At 40.7% G+C, this 16,710-nt stretch overlaps 1 protein-coding gene across 2 annotated transcripts; it reads right to left on the reverse strand.

The window, feature by feature from the left end:
• Positions 1–427: 427 nt before the first annotated feature.
• stk11 (serine/threonine kinase 11) lies at positions 428–15,590 on the reverse strand. 2 transcript variants are annotated; one of them, XM_046407466.1, is made up of 11 exons: positions 15,396–15,590; positions 13,634–14,581; positions 7,793–7,876; positions 7,524–7,613; positions 7,067–7,199; positions 6,487–6,623; positions 5,926–6,053; positions 4,494–4,551; positions 4,092–4,285; positions 1,948–2,193; positions 428–1,154 (listed from the first exon to the last, which is right to left on the reverse strand). In XM_046407466.1, the coding sequence occupies exons 2-10, from the start codon at positions 13,915–13,917 to the stop codon at positions 1,985–1,987; spliced, it is 1,317 nt and encodes a 438-aa protein (XP_046263422.1). In that variant the 5' UTR covers positions 13,918–14,581; positions 15,396–15,590; the 3' UTR covers positions 428–1,154; positions 1,948–1,984. The 2 variants fall into 2 exon arrangements, with proteins under 2 accessions (XP_046263422.1, XP_046263424.1); XM_046407468.1 differs by lacking the exon at positions 15,396–15,590 and adding an exon at positions 15,217–15,363.
• Between the last annotated feature and the right edge of the window lie 1,120 nt (positions 15,591–16,710).

The following is a 16,710-nucleotide window of genomic DNA, read 5'->3' on the forward strand; positions in this document are numbered from 1 at the left end:
GCCTCTCAGTCGACCTTGCTGACGTGATAAGCGCTGCTCTCTCCCTCCCTCAGAGTTGTGACTCACCTGCTCTCTGATCTATTCCCAGCGAGGGGCTGATGATGGGCTCACTGCGTAAGGGGTGGGGGCAGAGCTCCTGCTGATGTGATCGGCACAACAAAGAGCATTGCTAGAGAACAGGCGACTGTGTGATTGTAACAGCACACCACCTGCAGCATCAGCTCTTCGCGTTGTAGGGTCTGACTACAAACTAGCAGACATCAGAGGACGATCAGTGTAGTGTTCCTATCAATTTATAACCTTGTAAAGGACACGTAACTAAAAAAAAAAACAAAAAAAAAACAAGACATAAACCACTGAGGTGTATTGCATAATAAAAATATGCTCAACTCAAAGTTGAACAGAAAGGATCATCCAACAAAACAGCCTTGTTTGGCACATATTTTATATAAATAATAATTAAAAAATATTCATTGGAAAAAAGAAAAAGAAAAAACCTAAATGGAAATCAAAAATCCCCAACAAGTCAGCAGTGGATCTCAAGGTTTCAGTCTGTCAGTCTGTCCACAAACCGAGCACTTTCCCTTTCTTCCAACTCAGTACAGCATGCAGTTTTTTATGTTGGTGGTAATAGAGTACTATCATAATTATTCTCATCATAGATCTAAATATAGAATTATTCATAACTTTTGTCATTTTTTTTCCCACTTTAATTTTTTTAATACATCACATTGTGTCTTAAAAACTGCCATTAGGGTTCTGTAAAAACAAAGGTCGTCAGAGAAACCAGATGGGGGGTGGTGAGGGAGTGGATGGGAGGGGTACACGGGTGATGGTGTTTGTAACGTCCGGTGCAACACTTGGCCCTCTTAAGAGGATGACAGAGTGGAGAGGGGAGATGAAATAGATGACAGGACTGGATGACAGGAATTGAAAGGAAAGGAAAGGGGAAAAAAACACCATCTTTACAGCCAGTGCTTCATCTCGGAGCAAAAAGAACATTTGATGCTGTCCTCCTCCTCCCTGTCACTCATACTGCAACTTCAAAAGATTCTGCAGGCCAGTGGTCCAAGGAGAAGTGAGGTCATTAGCGTCAGCAGGTTTCTCTCACAACGGTGTGTACTCCAGATACAGAAGAACAGGGACAGATCAACCTGAGCGGGACACAGATTGAGGGCAGAATGTATCAGTTTTTTTTTGTTTTTTTAATTTTCCCTGAATTAAAAGATAAAAAGTAAGTACTACATTGTGCTGTTAACACAGAAAGACTCATCGGCAGAGTGAGAAAGAGAGACAAACCCACAGCAAACTTCATCTCATCTAGGGTGAGTCATCACCTGAACAAATTAATACAAAGCATCTCCTCTGCAGTGCACCCGTGACAGTCAGTCTCACTCTGTGAGTGTGCGAGATTGAAAGAGCAAACTGTGGGTGGTAACTGGAAAGTGAGGAGGACAACCTGATATGTTGGTGTGTGCGCTTGCAGTATAAATCTGCCCCAGTTCTGTGTCTGAATGAGGGCCACTGACAGAACCCCTGGAAGGTTACAATCTAGATAAATCCTGACAGGGAAAAAAAAAAAAAGGGTCAACACTTGAAGACCAAACCAGTCCAGATCTAGTTTTTGTGACTGTATAGGAAACCGCCCATGTATTTGCCTGGGGAGAGGTGGTGAGTCAGAGCACTGCTTGCTGAATATCAACACAAACCCTCTCTCCCCTCCCTAGCTTCCTCTTCCTCCCCCTGCCTGATACTCATATCTATGTCTCTGTCTGTTCTAATGCATTCTCATCTCATCTCCCCAATCTTTTCATTTGGATCTACTGCACCTGCTCTCCAAGGATGTTAACCTTAATCTCTCTCTTCTTTATAGTGTACAAAAATGGTCTCTTCTAAGCATGTGTGATGCAAAATTCAGTTGGAGCTTACGTTTGTCTGCACACATACCATGTGAGTTGTTTCTGGGAGGGGAAAGGGAAGGTGGTCATTGCTGTTTGCAGGTAGAGAGCTTGCGGATCTTGCTGGCTGTGGAGACTCCTTTACGCGAGGGGTTGGACGAAGAGGAGGATCGGCGCTCAGCTTTAGCCTTGCTGTTCAGAGACCCGCCGTCCGTCCCGTTCACACAAACTGGCTTGGCTAGAGCTGGACTGTGGTCTGCGTGTCCCTGATCCTGATCTTCTTCGGCCACTTGCCCTATAGACACATGCACACACACAGCAGGTCTGAGACAAACCCATCGCACTTTCACACAAGCGCTGAGCTGACAACTGCTTTACCAAGCAAGCATAATATAATAGCATGTTCACACTGTGAGGGGTAACATGGATGGGGAATTATCACGGAGCTGCTGCCGTAAAAACTGTAAACATGTTTTTAAGAGAGGACTTTTAAAAAGCTGATATGTCAGCAGCACAAGCAAAATGTCAGGTCAGACAACCACAAGAACAACAAAAGAAACAGCAACTTACAATAACAGGATATCTGCTGCCTGAGAAATAAATGCTAACCTTAATGCGACTTGTTCGCTTCCAGTGCAGAGGTAGATATAGGGGTGTGTGTGTCTGTGTGTGTGACTGCCTGGTGTTGCTCTTTCTTGGAAGCTTTTACAGCACTAAGAGTAACTTAATGAGTTGTTGTCAATTTGAGTAACATTATCCACTGTCCAGTACTGCTAGCAAGCTAGTTAGACTAGCCGGTTGGTTTAACATTTAGCGAGGTGAATTTCTGATATTACATCAGTACAATAAATGCACTTAACATCGACAAGACTGTACAACATCATGAAATAAAAAGAGGGAATCAAGTTATTGTGCTGCATGGACCTTGCAGCAGTCATAATACATCATCAGTGACTTTTGCACTGCCAATGACAGCAGAAAACCCATAGCAGGGAGGATGAATAGAGACAGAATGAAGCAGAAACAAACCCATGTGCTCAAAATAAAAGACTGAATGAATATTTGGTGGGTTTTTTTTTGGCAGTAACAAAATATTTATTTTGGCCTGGGTCCCTGTTGGCCAGCCAGGCCTGTACAAAAACACTCCTACATTTATCATACACACCATTATTTCATTCATATGAAGCATCCTATGTGCTCAGTGATCAGCATGTGTGGGAGTGGATCTGGAAAACCATTCATACTCCCACACAAAAGCCATTTCAACCAGACTATTTTTAGATTACTTCATTCACATTCTGCAGCTCCATTTGGTTTTTATGTGGGGCATCACTTCTAGATACCCGACACCACTGCTGCATGTATTATACTTGCTGTTGCCTAGCAACAGATAAAGGATGTGAATTCTGGGTATAAAAGAAGAGTTGGGAAACAAATTAAATCAAATATAAAGATGCTGTCAATATCTATTCACACCAAAGTCAGTGAACATTCTGGTAATGTTTGTACACACAGTTTAGGAGCAGAAACATCTCAGCATTTTTCAAAACTAAAGAGAATTTGACAAAAAGTGTAACCTGTTCCAGACCTCTGAATCTACATCTGCTTTGCGATGTCCAACAGATACACAGTCTTGATAGTAAATCAATCAGAGCTTAGGAGGTAGATATAAGAATTCTTCTTACATTGTGAACCATCAACCTTTACTCAAGAAAAACAGCAACACGCATGGATGTGATCAATGCAGCTATATAAATTAATGTAAAAAAGATCTTATGTTCATGCTCAACTTATCCCAACAACCACTGACACAGCATCTGTGTCAAATGAAAAAAAAAAAAAAATAATAATGGTGGGGTAGATTTGTCTCCATCCATAATAACTCCAGCCTTCCAACAGACAACTGGCTAATGTGAACACATGTTCAGGCTAAATGAATCAAGTGAGACGGTGTGTCTGACGCTGTCTAATTACACTGGAAACTTTTGCAGGCACATTTAATGGTGATTCTGTGTGAGTTTGAAAGAAGGGCATAAAGAGACCATTTCTTTTCAATCACAAACAACATAAGAAAATGAGCATCACTGGGGGACAGACTACTTTTCACAGTCTTTTTCAATGTTGGAAAAAAAACACCAAATATTTAAATACAGCTCAAGTCCAACTCTACGAATTGCCTGAGTTCACGCTTACCTGGCACTGTGAAGTCCTGAGTGTATATGATCTCATCCTCTCCGTCATAGAGCTCGTCATCATCCTCCTCTGTGTAGCCGTGTAGATCCTCCAGATAGGGTACCACTGTCATACTTCTCCAAGGATCCCTGCTCTCTGCACTGGCAGGGATGGGCACAGGGGGTTCAGACGGAGGGTGTTTCTTACGCACCCAGCTGGAAGGCACAAGCATGGACAAGATGGACACGTAAATGACAGATCAGCCTGTAACTATGGTTTTTCAACACTTAGTCAGGGGTCTCACATATTCGTTTATTTATTTATTTAAATCTACATATGTTCACTAGGCTCTTCACTGGTTTCAGCAGGACACTGCAATCCATAAATGAACAAATGATAAATGCAATACACTAATGCACTCACTTGTGTTGCCGTATGTTCTGTATGGAGAACCTCTTTGCAGGGTCATACTCAAGCATTCCTGAAAAACAAACATTGAAAAGGTCAGCTGAATCACAAACATCCTGAACAATTTCTCCACTGACATCTCTTTCTGCTAGGTTTGACAAGTGTTTAACATTAACTACGGCAGCACGTGGTGAGAGAACAGCAGACAGGTGATAAACTCATTCAAGGAACATTAATTAATGCAGGTAATAATATCATTCATCACTGTGTATCAAGGCATTTTGCAAAGCTTAAGGAGTCACTGGGTACAATGTGGAACCATCAATATGAGTAGGATAACAGCTGTACCAATGTAATAAAGATTTTGTGCCTTAATTATCATAATGTGAGCTGAATCTGTGGGAAAAGCAGGAATGTCAGTGTGATAAGACAGCAGTGATGCAGTGCCTATCCAGACCTAATAATGTAATTGTCTCCCAGCAGGCAGAGAGGGGCAGCATGCAGAGTGCTGATAGTAGTGCTGTGCCTGCTGAAGGACACCTTTTGTGGTACTGGGCTTATTTTAGACCAAGTAATTATGGACTGACTATCTCTTAGGTGCTGCGTCATCACACACACACACACACACACACACACACACACGTCACACGCTCACATAAAATGGGGGATGGAGGTTCGCTGAGTTATAACAGCACCAAAATGTGGCAGCATTTTTCCTCTTTTACAGTTAAACATTCAATTCACCACGACGTTGTTCAAAATACCTCCACATAAACAATTAATTTTTAAATACAAATGTGAGATAACAGAATGAGATGGATAACAAGCTAGAATACTAATCATTCAGCTTCACTGAAGGGTTTGATTGGCTTGTCCACACATAATCCTCCCAACATTCTTTTTGACATTACAGCCTTCTAACTGATTATTTGTTTTATTATAAACTCGTGACTCTGGACTCGACGTCTTTTTTCAAACAACTGGCAGAAGTATTGCAGTATTCCACTCGGGGAAAAGCAATGCCTGACCGTGAGGTGTTTAGTATTCTGCTGCTCGCTCAAGATCAATGGAAACTACGTCAACAGCTGGAGGGATTTCTACAGTTTGGAGGAAGCCTTGCGTGCTTAGAAGTCATAAAGACTTTTAATGTCACAGCACCACCTACTGGACTTCCACAGAAAAGATCACAGTGATACTAACACATGGACTATTTTTTGTTGATTAATGCTCTCACTTCATACCCAACAGATTCCATCTCAAAGGTTTTTCACCTCAGACAGATTCAGACATTGCTGTAATGGTACACAAACTACTAAGTACTAAGAACAAACATTTAAATATGACAGTCAATGGACAAATCTTATGTTGCACTGTATAACTACCCCAATAGCTTGACGGGGACGATGTATAACGTGGCCTTAAGGTTAAAACATTATACCACACTCACCTCGCAGCAGGTCTGACAAAAGGGGTCCACACTCCTCGGGAATAGTGTAGTCTCCTTTTCCAATGTTCTCAAATAGCTTATAGATGTTGTCCCCCTCAAACGGATAAAGACTTGTTGTAATGTTGTATCTGAATGGATGAAAGCAGGGGGCACAAACTCCTGTTAGTGTTTCATCAATTGGGACACTTCATAGTAGTATATCTATTTATATCTAGACCTTTCTGGTGTTATCTGACTGAAATCTAACAGTAACATACTGTGACACTTATTAATCAAAGCTCTGGCTATTTTAAACAGCATAATGACTGCATGCACACATTACTCAGCTACAGCAAAAGAAAAAAAAATCTGTGGACTTTAGGAGTGGGCAACAGAGCGTAAGAGCATTTTTCTATGACTTAGAATTAAATACCACAAGCAAACAATATATAATTCTGTCAGATATTAGCAGGTTTACCACTTAGCATGTTTTTGTCTATAACTGGGTGTTTAAAATATCATGAAATTTAAAGTGCTCTCTGATTTGTGAGCACTGGGCAACCTGAGGCTCTGACTACTCACAGTGTTACTCCAGCAGACCAAATGTCCACTTTAAACCCTGAAAAGGTGTCCAGTCCATTTGCGATCTCTGGAGGCTGAAAAGCCGGAGAGCCCTGACTGGTGCGACATGTATCATCCTCTGCAAATGGGTGAAGGGCCTGAAAAATATTGGAATGAATAAGATTAATATGAAATAACAGAATAATTTGCAGCCATTTCATTTTTTTTTAATTTTAATAATTATTATCTACACTAGAACTACTACTATGAGAAAAACACAGAATAGGAAGACATGTATGAATTTATTTTACGCTCATCTGCCACTGATACATAACAGAGAAAACACAAAACGACATCCACAATCTACAGTAATATGTTCAGAATTGTCAACTTGAACTGCTGTTTATTTAAAGTTTGATATACAGAAACAATTTCTACAAATACTTTTGGGACAGTGAAGCTAAAAAGCATACTTATGCCAGAAATGAAATGAAAAAGAAAAAAAGCATTAATGGATGCTTGATACGCTATAATCTGGTAGTTATGGTATAAAAAAAAATAACTCCAGAGTAAACACTATTAAGCTGCAGCCTGAACTCACCTCTGCTACCCCCAGGTCGGAGATTTTAAGTGCCCCGTCAGTGGTCAGCAGCAGATTCCCTGGTTTAATGTCTTTGTGAACTATTCCCTGGCTGTGCAAATATTCAAGGCCATCTAAGAGTTGGCAAAAGTACCTGAGAAGGTGGGGATAAATTAAAAAAATAGCAGAGTTGATGAACACAAAGGAGGGGTGGAAGTGCAACATACAAAACAATTAGCACATAAAACAATTTGTCACTGTGGTCTGATGAACCTTCATCAACTATTTCTTTAGCTTTAGGCTTTCCAACACTGACCAGACATTCACACAGTCAATGGTCAGTTATTGTAACAGTAGAGGCCCTGCAGTCTTGGAGCTAAACTTAGACCTGGAGCAAAGGCTGTAGAGACGCTCAAACTAAATATAGAAGAGACACTGAAAAAAGAGGGAGCAGAGAGGGAGAGAATACCAGACTTACCCGTGAGCTTGAAACACTGGAAACCTTTTTTCTGGGACACTGTCCAGCATTTCTTGCATCCCACAAACGCAATACTCCATCACCATATACGTAAGTCAGGAGTCAAGGGGATTTGCCAAACCAAACAAGTAGATCCTTTAATAAAGTCAGCCTGTTATAGAGCTGATAACCAACAAACAGGGGCATTAAGATACAGAAATAACCATTTCGTAACTAAAACAGTTATAAAAGGAATTCATATGTGCACTCATTTAGCAATATAAGGATATATTTTCTGCTTCTCTTCATTGTAAAGCACATCCACCAACTGAATCACATTCTTGTGTTGGAGTCTTCTTAGCAGCTGAATCTCCCTGGAAACAACAAGAAAAAACATGCAAAAGGTTATTTAAGCAAATAAACATGAAAGGGAGTGACATATCATTTAATATTTGCCCTTGTCTGCTCTGAATGACAACTGAAGGAGGAGTCATGCATCAGCATGACACAAATACGGTTTCATTACTGGCATTCCTAATAAGTTGTTGAAGCAGGGGCATTAACTTTTGGCAACTCAAGTCATTTTATGATTTCGGAGTTGCATTTTTTTGATTGATTCAGTAACTACTAACCCAATCTGTATATCCGTTTAAGTAAAAACAGAAATGAGCCTCTTGTAAAAAGGTGATTTGTAGACAACAGAATTGCGAGAATCACACAGTAAGACTTAATATTGCCCGAATGCAGTGGCAGTCAATTAAGGCAGTCTTATAAAGACAGATAACCTGACAATTCACTTCGCTACCGAAGGAGAGGAGATTTAAATCACCAGCATGGTTAAAAAAAAAAAAAAAAGAAAAAGAAAACACTCAACATTCATCAGAGAACTGTGAATGGGGACACTAATGAATTTGGATCTGGGCAGGAACCACACATAGAGGAAATACTAAGGTTTTGCACCACAATTAGCAATGGCACTCTTGTAATTAGATTTAAGCATTACCATTTGTTTCATTACTACATTAATCTCATTACTGCAAACAGTTAATGTGCTTTAATTATCAGCAGTTACATTTACTTCCTTTTATAAAAAGCTACATGCTCATGCACACATTTCTGTTTCAATGAAACAATAACCAGTCAGTTTAACTGCCAGTTGCCATTCATGCAGAGGATGAAAAGATGATTAATTTCTTCTCCTGCTGTCAATGCACAGTTCACAGAAGAGCCTGAAAAGCTTGTGTACTGTTGGAGTCATATGAAGTTCCTTCTTCCCTGTGAGACCATAAAATCCAAACTGATGGTGCTAGTTAAATTAATTTCTCTTCCCTCATAGTGACACAGCTAGCAGCACCACCCCAGCTGTGTCTGACATCACGACAGCCCCCATGTGCTCGCTGCAGATCTCTGTCGTTGCCATTTCAGGAACACTGCATATTTATGTGAAGAAATGAAAATCTTAAACTGACAAAAACAAAGTTTTGGTCTAGTGAACATATACAGAATGACAGAAGATAGAAATCACATTTTTAGCCATCACTCCTGAAAACACATGTGATTCAAAGCACCACACAATAACAGGCCAAAGCTATAAAGCAAGTATGCCTGTGCCAAAAACAAATAAAAATCTCTTGGCTCCTACATTGCTGAAACATCACCTACCTCCTTTTTTTTAACTTTGACATAATTGCACAAAAAACACTTTTTTTTGGTCTCTTATCGACCTTCATTTTCTGAGCTGTGTCAGTCATCTGCCTAATACACAATCCTACTACTGACAAATGAACACTGGGCAGAGTCAGCACCTCGCGTGCACACACAAGGAGTTACTACTGCTTCACTGCACTGGTAAAAAGACACAGCCACCTCATGCAAAGATTAAAAACAGAATTGTGATTAAAATATGGCAAGGCATAATGAGTAGCCTTTTTACAGCTGTGTATCATTGATGCTATTTAGCTGAACAGGAAGAGCTTCTTTTCCATAAAACAAACATGAAACAGAGGCAGCACTGCCATCCAGGCACAGGGACTGCTGCAGTCCATCTGCAGTCTCCAAGTTCAAATGTGCACAGTGGACCTTGTGTGTTCAAGGCCCGGGGAGCTGAAGGGATTTCAGCACTCAGCAATATGGCAGCTACTCTGACACAAAGTGGCAACATGAACAACTGATCGCAATCTGCACTGGGCTGGTCGAGAGCCCCTGTTTAGTTTAGGGGGTGTGTGCATCCACGTACGCTCCTGTCATTCGAAATAAGGGCACAGCATTCTTGGGGTGTTGTTGTAGAAACAGGAGTGGCATTGCTCAGTGAATGCCAGTATGAGCATGCCCATCCCCATGACAACACCGTAAAAGCAGGAAGTGTTTGGCAGACAGGAATGCTAAAAGGGGCCTGAATGAAAATGCTGAGGGCTACTATGGCATCCACACACAGACAGGTTTTTACAGGCTTGAGGTTTCAGCTTCCTCTGGCTGGGAAACATAAGGCCTCCACTGAGTGAGACAGATGTAGTAAAGAAAAAGCGCAGAAAACAGAAAAATCAATTTCACACGCCAGGGATCACTGATGTGGTCTTATTAACAAAGTGACATCACCATATAGTCTTCCACTGCAGCTTGTGCTAAAAATATAAATATACCCAGGACAAAAACTAGACTGCCTAATAGCTATACCTCTCTGCCACCCAGTCAAGTTGCAGTTTATGTCTGTACAGACTCATGCAATATACATAGTGATATGTTGTATGTATGTGTGACATAAGCAGATTCCAGTGAACAATTTCCAATAAGAAACATACTTTTACAGAGGGCCAACAAAGTGCCTCATCACATGCTGCCATGACAGTCACCTGAAGCTTAACATGAGCCAAGCCAATGAGGACTACTGGCTGAAGAGGAGGGCCCCCTGTCCTGTTGTCAACCACAGAGAAGAAGGTGGACACATACAACAACTATAGCCATAACCTATAGAGCCATAACAACATAGATTTGTAGTGAATAAAAAAATGCCAGCCACCTGGAGTAAAGCCCAGTACTCACACTCTTGAAATTGCTTATTTTGTATTCATGTGTTTTTATATTTGGAGTCACTCATCTCTCACTAATTTTTTAACACCAATCAACATTTTTGTAAAAATCAAATTGGTACCAGCTCATCTACATAATTACAAACAGCAAACAAAAAATAATGGACTCCTTAAGTAGTCTATGCTGACAGATCTGTATCAGCTTTGATCTGAAGATGGAAGTTTTTCACCATTCTTCTTTGCAAAACTGCTCAACTAGTCAGGCAAGTTGTGAAGTTTAGCCTCAAATTCAGGATTTGACTAAGGTCTGGTCTTAGGCTTTACTGATCCAGGGCATTCACATAGTAATAGTTTTTAAGTAATTCCAGGGTAGCCCTAGCTTTAGGTCTGGAGTTGACGACTCCCAGATAAATAAATCTCCCAAGCCCCGCTGCTCTTGCAATTAGCAGTAGGTTTTCCCTCAAGGATTTCTCTCTGTTATGCGATTTTCATTTACCCTCTTATCTTCACTTCTGGCAAACACTAGCTGAACCACAACTTGTCGAATTACATTTTTTCATCAGCTGTAGCATGCACAGGGCCATCTCATCTCACTTTCAGAGCCGTCAAAGGCCTCCTAATGGCATCCTCACCAGGATCTATAATGTCTGATATTACTGTGATATTGAGTCTTGGGAGTTTTGCCAGGAAACAGTCATCTGTGGTTGGACTTTGAATATGACTTTGATGTATTTAACTTAAAGCCATTAGCGGCACTTTAATTACATGAATCTCTGGTCAACTTCTTTCTGTTGCATCAGAATTTCCTAATCATATCCACATTGATTCAATAGTGTAGAAAAATAAAACATGAAGTCTATGTGAGATGAACACTTACATAGGAACTATAAGAAGGTGGCCAACTTGCATCAGTGATTTCATGAAGCCACCTTAAGCTGCCCTCACATAACAAATTTGCTCAGAGCAAGGCACAGAGCACAGTGCAGACTCAGACCAGAAAGGGATGTTACTGTACACCAAAACGTGCTTTAGTAAAGCAGAAACGTTGTCTATATTTTGATAGCTGTTTGTACTTCGTAAGCAAACTTTTAACCTGAGAGAAACAGAAAGCAGGTCAGTTTAAGCCCCACTTTCCACATTACTTTATGTTGTTTACATGGGTCATTATTAGAAGGAAGGTCAGCTCAATTTATGCAAATCATTAAAGATAAAATCGTAAAAGATAAAATGCCTTCTGATCCCAGCAGTTTTTCCGGTGGACAGCCTGTTTAACAAAACTCGATTCTAAAATTTGTAATTTCATGTTAGTGACATAGTTTTTCACAGTAAAAACTCTGGTTACACCAGACCACAACTCTTTACTGCCTTGATCTGTAAGTCTATAAGTGCAAGTAAGTCTGCAATTTCCCAGTTATGGGACTAATAAAGGATTATCTTACCTAACTGGCACATATTTACTGTTTAAATAAGCTGTAATGAAGCGTTTACCGCAGATATGCTTATATTACCTGGCCAGGTTGCACAGTTTACTATTTTCATTCTCTCTGAGAATGGCCCAATGTCACAGATCTCTTCTTTCACTGTCCTTCATTATTTGGGGAAGTACAGAAATTGCAAACAGCATTTTCTTTAGGTTTGATGTGCAAAATGAGATCCAGCAGGTTTTAGGGATGGTGTCACTGATATTATTTTTTCAACTGGGCACCAGCACTTTTACATCGCTCATTTTCACTCAAAGAGAACAGTTTCGTGGATTATGCCTGCTATGCAATGTTTCTGACAACTGAGTAAGTTACATGGAGGGACATTAACAAAACTGTGGTGTTTATCTGTGAATTACTTCAAAGTGTCTCTTAAATATATATCTTTAATGGAATAATTTATTCAGAAAGTATTTAATGGGGTGGGCAAGTTTGTGTTTTTCTGAACTTGAAGCACCCAAGTCTATTTTGGCCCCAACTTCAGTTTGACTGGGTTGCTAGCACTCTCAAAACATTTCTGAGTTCAAGGCAGTACTATGGTTGAGAGGATCCACTGTTGACGCTGGTGGAAGACTGCAGCTGCTGCTGTCGAGCTGCTGACAGGCTGCTTTCAGTCCTGAACTGAATGTATACTGAGCAGGGGAAATATGCAATTTCTCAATTTAAAGTTTTTCTAAGGTCACCACAATATTCTTGATAGACTTCACTAAAGTTAACTCGGATACCCAACAAAAACAAACTACCACAATGCCAGCAAAATAATTCTTACTGAGCTGTCACCACAGGCTTTTAATCGTTTGAGTGTAGCATAAAAACATACCATCTTGCGGCTCTTCTTTGTGCGAATTCATTTTGACAGTTTTCTAAAGCTTCTTCTATAATTAGCACAGGCCTGCAGCGAAGGGCTGGAGTAATATTTAATAAACTACTATGTGATTAAAACTTTGGATACTCATCAGGAAATGGGAGGGTGTAGAAAAAAGTCTGAATATACAGATATGACAGGCAAATCCCACAGGCCTTCAGATGATGTTTTTCTACTAAAGACCTATCCATTTTAGCGACGCTTCTGTTTCTCCTTTACCTCGATCAAAACAACCACATTGACTGTCTGTGATGTTTTCAAAACTGGGTCATTGCAAAAAAGTTGACAATGACCCATTTACTTACGATCATGTAAATTCTGCATCCTCCTGCTCCTTTACTGTTGATATTTTAACTCTAGAAGAGCCATGAAATAACTTCTGTATATTTAAATTGCAACAGCTCTAAATGTGTGTATCTAAAGGCTCAATCTCTGTTCACAGTGTCACAAGTTTCATATGTTGTCATACAAATTACTAAAAGCACTGAATTGCAACATGTTTGAGCACTGACTAAATGACATCAAATTCACTTAGATTTTAGTAGGAACATTCAAATTAACTCATTATGATCAAGGGAAAGTCAAACCAATTCTATGACACCTCATGATAAATGACTATGCCTAACTGAAAAGGCCCTGCAAGCATAAATTGCAGTGTACATGTAAGAAGTCCATGACACTGGTGTTATGATTTAACTGTCAGAGTACAAAGGAAACAGGGAGATAAAGAGTCAAGTTGGCAAACTCAAAAACACTCACTTTTTCACATTAGCTTCTCCATTGGGAATCCTCCTCAGCTTCTTCTTCTTCAGTATTTTAACAGCCCTGCGACAAAGGGTCTCTGAGTCCAGCATCTCTTTCACTTTGCCATAAGATCCCTCCCCTAGCAGATCTCCCATCAAGTACTTTCCTATCAGCTTTGCCCTCTTCCTCCGAGGCTGGTAGATCACCTCTGTAGAGTCAATGCGGTGAATGAAAGTATCCATCTCCATCAGTTCGTTTTCATTTAGATAGTCAAGATGATGCAGCTCGCCGGTACTCATGACTGATGCTTCAGCAGTCACAGCTTAATCCTCCTGTGCAAAAAAGTTTGCAAAAACCTATAACCGCTAATATAGAGTAATCCACTGGTAACCTTTCAGCTCCAAGCCAAGTATTTTAATTCCACAAGATGGAATACAGATGAATTACAAAATACTGAACATGGGGAAGGGAGCAATCAGGCCTGAGAGTAGAGGGATGAGGTGAGGGATAAATCCCAATCTGTAAACATTAGGGCTCTTTTTACGCAAGAGGTGCGAACAGAGGTGAAGAACCCGCTGGGTCCAGTGCCAAGTTACTGTGCATTTTGTACTACATCTGTGACAAGTGCAGTTGAACAGATAATAGAAAATTGTGATTCTAAAATGTTATTCTTCTCAGTTTAACTCGAGCTCACTTCTAAATGAATTTAATACCATACAGTCTTAGGTAGAGGCAGCCAGTCCTGCTTCAAGGCTATACAGCACAGCATTTCTGTCAAAGGTCCATGCTTCACAGCACAGTTTTCTTCAGGACACATATGTGTACAGCTGGACCGAATCCAAACGCAGATATACAGCCACAAGCATGCAGCAGTATCAGACAATCTCTGGTATTGGAGCCGTCCAATGTGTCCAGCCGTCCTCAGGTGTCCTCCATGCCACCACAGTTTTCACTGCCTGGTGCCTAGAAAAACAATGGGTATTTAAATATTACTGAACTCACAAACACGGCTTTGCTTCTGGACCAAATCAGCGACATCAACACTTGACCGGTTAACCTTCCTGGGACTTTACTCTGCTGTGGAAGTTCACATCAGATACTAAGCTATTGAAAGAAGACAATATTATCTTTTAAGAACATATCTAACACAATGATTTAATTATAGAGAGAGGTGTATGAGATATGATTGTCAATGAACTTGCTCAATACAAAAAAATATTTTTATAAGTACCAACTATTAGCTAGCTGATAAGCTAACATAGCATTCCTGAATGAACTATGCTAGCTTGACATCATTTAACCTAACTCTCGCTTTGTAGCTTCTTGATGTGCACACCATCGTAGATTTAAACTCGGAAGCCTGCTTTAAAACAGCGGCAACCAAGTAAACATAAATGGGGACTGGCGGTAGATGACTGAGGAGGATAACCGAAACGTCGTCACACAACTGTAGCTAACGGTGGTTACGGTGCAGCGCTAGCTAGCCAACTTTGCCTGACGTTAAGATAAACGTTAGATAACTTCGCATCATTTGCCGGTTTAACAGCGACAGTATAGGTGAAGGGAATTGTTCCGTAACTATACTGCATTATGCTCACCCAATAGCGAAACCGACATCAGCTCCAACACTCAAACCTGCCCCCCACACCGGAGAAACGAATCAGATACAGTCAGCTAACGCAAGCTAACCGGAGTTGAGTTGGCTAGCAATCCGTTCAGATTCCATTGTAAATTGCTACCTAGCTAGTTAACAAGCTAACTAGTTATCGACCCTTACCTAGATCCATGTGAATTTTGTCCGTTGCAGGTTTTATTTTCTATTTGTGTGCCCGACCTCAGTGAAGCAAATGTTTCACTTGGGTCTAACAAGATATCAGGTCAATTTTCTGACTCTTACTCTTGCCACTCAGGTTGTCGCCATCTTGTTTACTTCCCCCCCCAACTCGCGGTGACAGCCCATACGTTAATGCGTCAAACTTTCTTTTCATCCCACACTGGGTACACCGTGGTGATAAGAGAGTAAACCACCGGTGATAAAGCAGTAACTTATTCAGCCTTTTATTTCAAGATTCTCTTGATTTTTCTGAAAATGTACAATGTATATGCTCAGGAGGAGACACACGGTTGCTCTTGCCAATTGTACTTACTCCACGATGCGGTTTGTAGTATTTAATGAACAGTGATCATAATCAGCTTTTAGATGGGGCCAAAACATGTTTATTTCAAGTTGTCACATTGTCTTCTTTTGTGACCCCACAGTTGAAGTAGGGGTCACTTTGAGATGTACTGACCCTTAAGTTCCTGTTTCTCAAGTGTTTGTAAATTTTACATTGACAAAACAAGGAAATTAATGACATGACATCAGGCTTTAGGAACTTGGAACATTTTTCACATTATTCTTAGATTATGTCGACGAGGCGATTGATGCATGCTCCGAGACAGCCGGCCCTGAACATACATCACGCAAATTGGACTGCGGTCAAGCCAGCCTGCAGTTCTAATGAGCAGATCCCCATAAATTAAGCAAAGGCACTGCTTCCTCAACTTCTGAGTGTAGCTATACATCGAGACAAAAACGCAGCACATTGAGAGTGAATTGCTCGAACAGGAAACAGGTAAACCTGTGGTCTGTCATCTCCACGTTTGATGATGTCGGCAGTAACAGTACCGTTAAATTGTGCGATTTTGCGGGTTAATTTCTCTCTAGATTGCTGGGTAGTGAATAATCTCTTGGTCTGTTTATAATCCTGCTTGCTTGTCAGCCATTCCCGGACTGCATTCTGTGACTTTTGGTCTGAATAAAGGAAGATTGAAATATGTCGGTTTATTACGTTTGATAAAGGCCAACAGTGCTTATAGACTACAGCGGGGGAAAAGATAGCCGCTTCCCGTGAGAAAATACAGTTACATGCGCTTTCCCGCAGAAACTTCTGTGGAGACCAGTCCGGATACAGTAGGACATGTAATATTAAAACAAGACAATGACTGGCCCGTCGCTACAATTGTGCTTAAGGTCCCATGAGTTCCGGCTGTGACAATGCCACTAACCACCAGCGACTTAGTTTAGCTTCTGCTGTGGCTTAAGTTGCTTC

Source organism: Scatophagus argus, chromosome 13 (assembly GCF_020382885.2).
Source record: "Scatophagus argus isolate fScaArg1 chromosome 13, fScaArg1.pri, whole genome shotgun sequence".
In the NCBI taxonomy this organism is placed as follows: Eukaryota; Metazoa; Chordata; class Actinopteri; family Scatophagidae; genus Scatophagus; species Scatophagus argus.

Coding starts and splice junctions, on each gene's coding strand:
- stk11 (XM_046407466.1), bottom strand. CDS start 13,917: ATGAGTACCGGCGAGCTGCATCATCTTGACTATCTAAATGAAAACGAA. Junction 7,200..7,523: donor CCAGTGTTTCAAGCTCACGG/GTAAGTCTGGTA, acceptor CCACCTTCTCAG/GTACTTTTGCCAACTCTTAG. Junction 6,054..6,486: donor TGGTCTGCTGGAGTAACACT/GTGAGTAGTCAG, acceptor TCATCCATTCAG/ATACAACATTACAACAAGTC.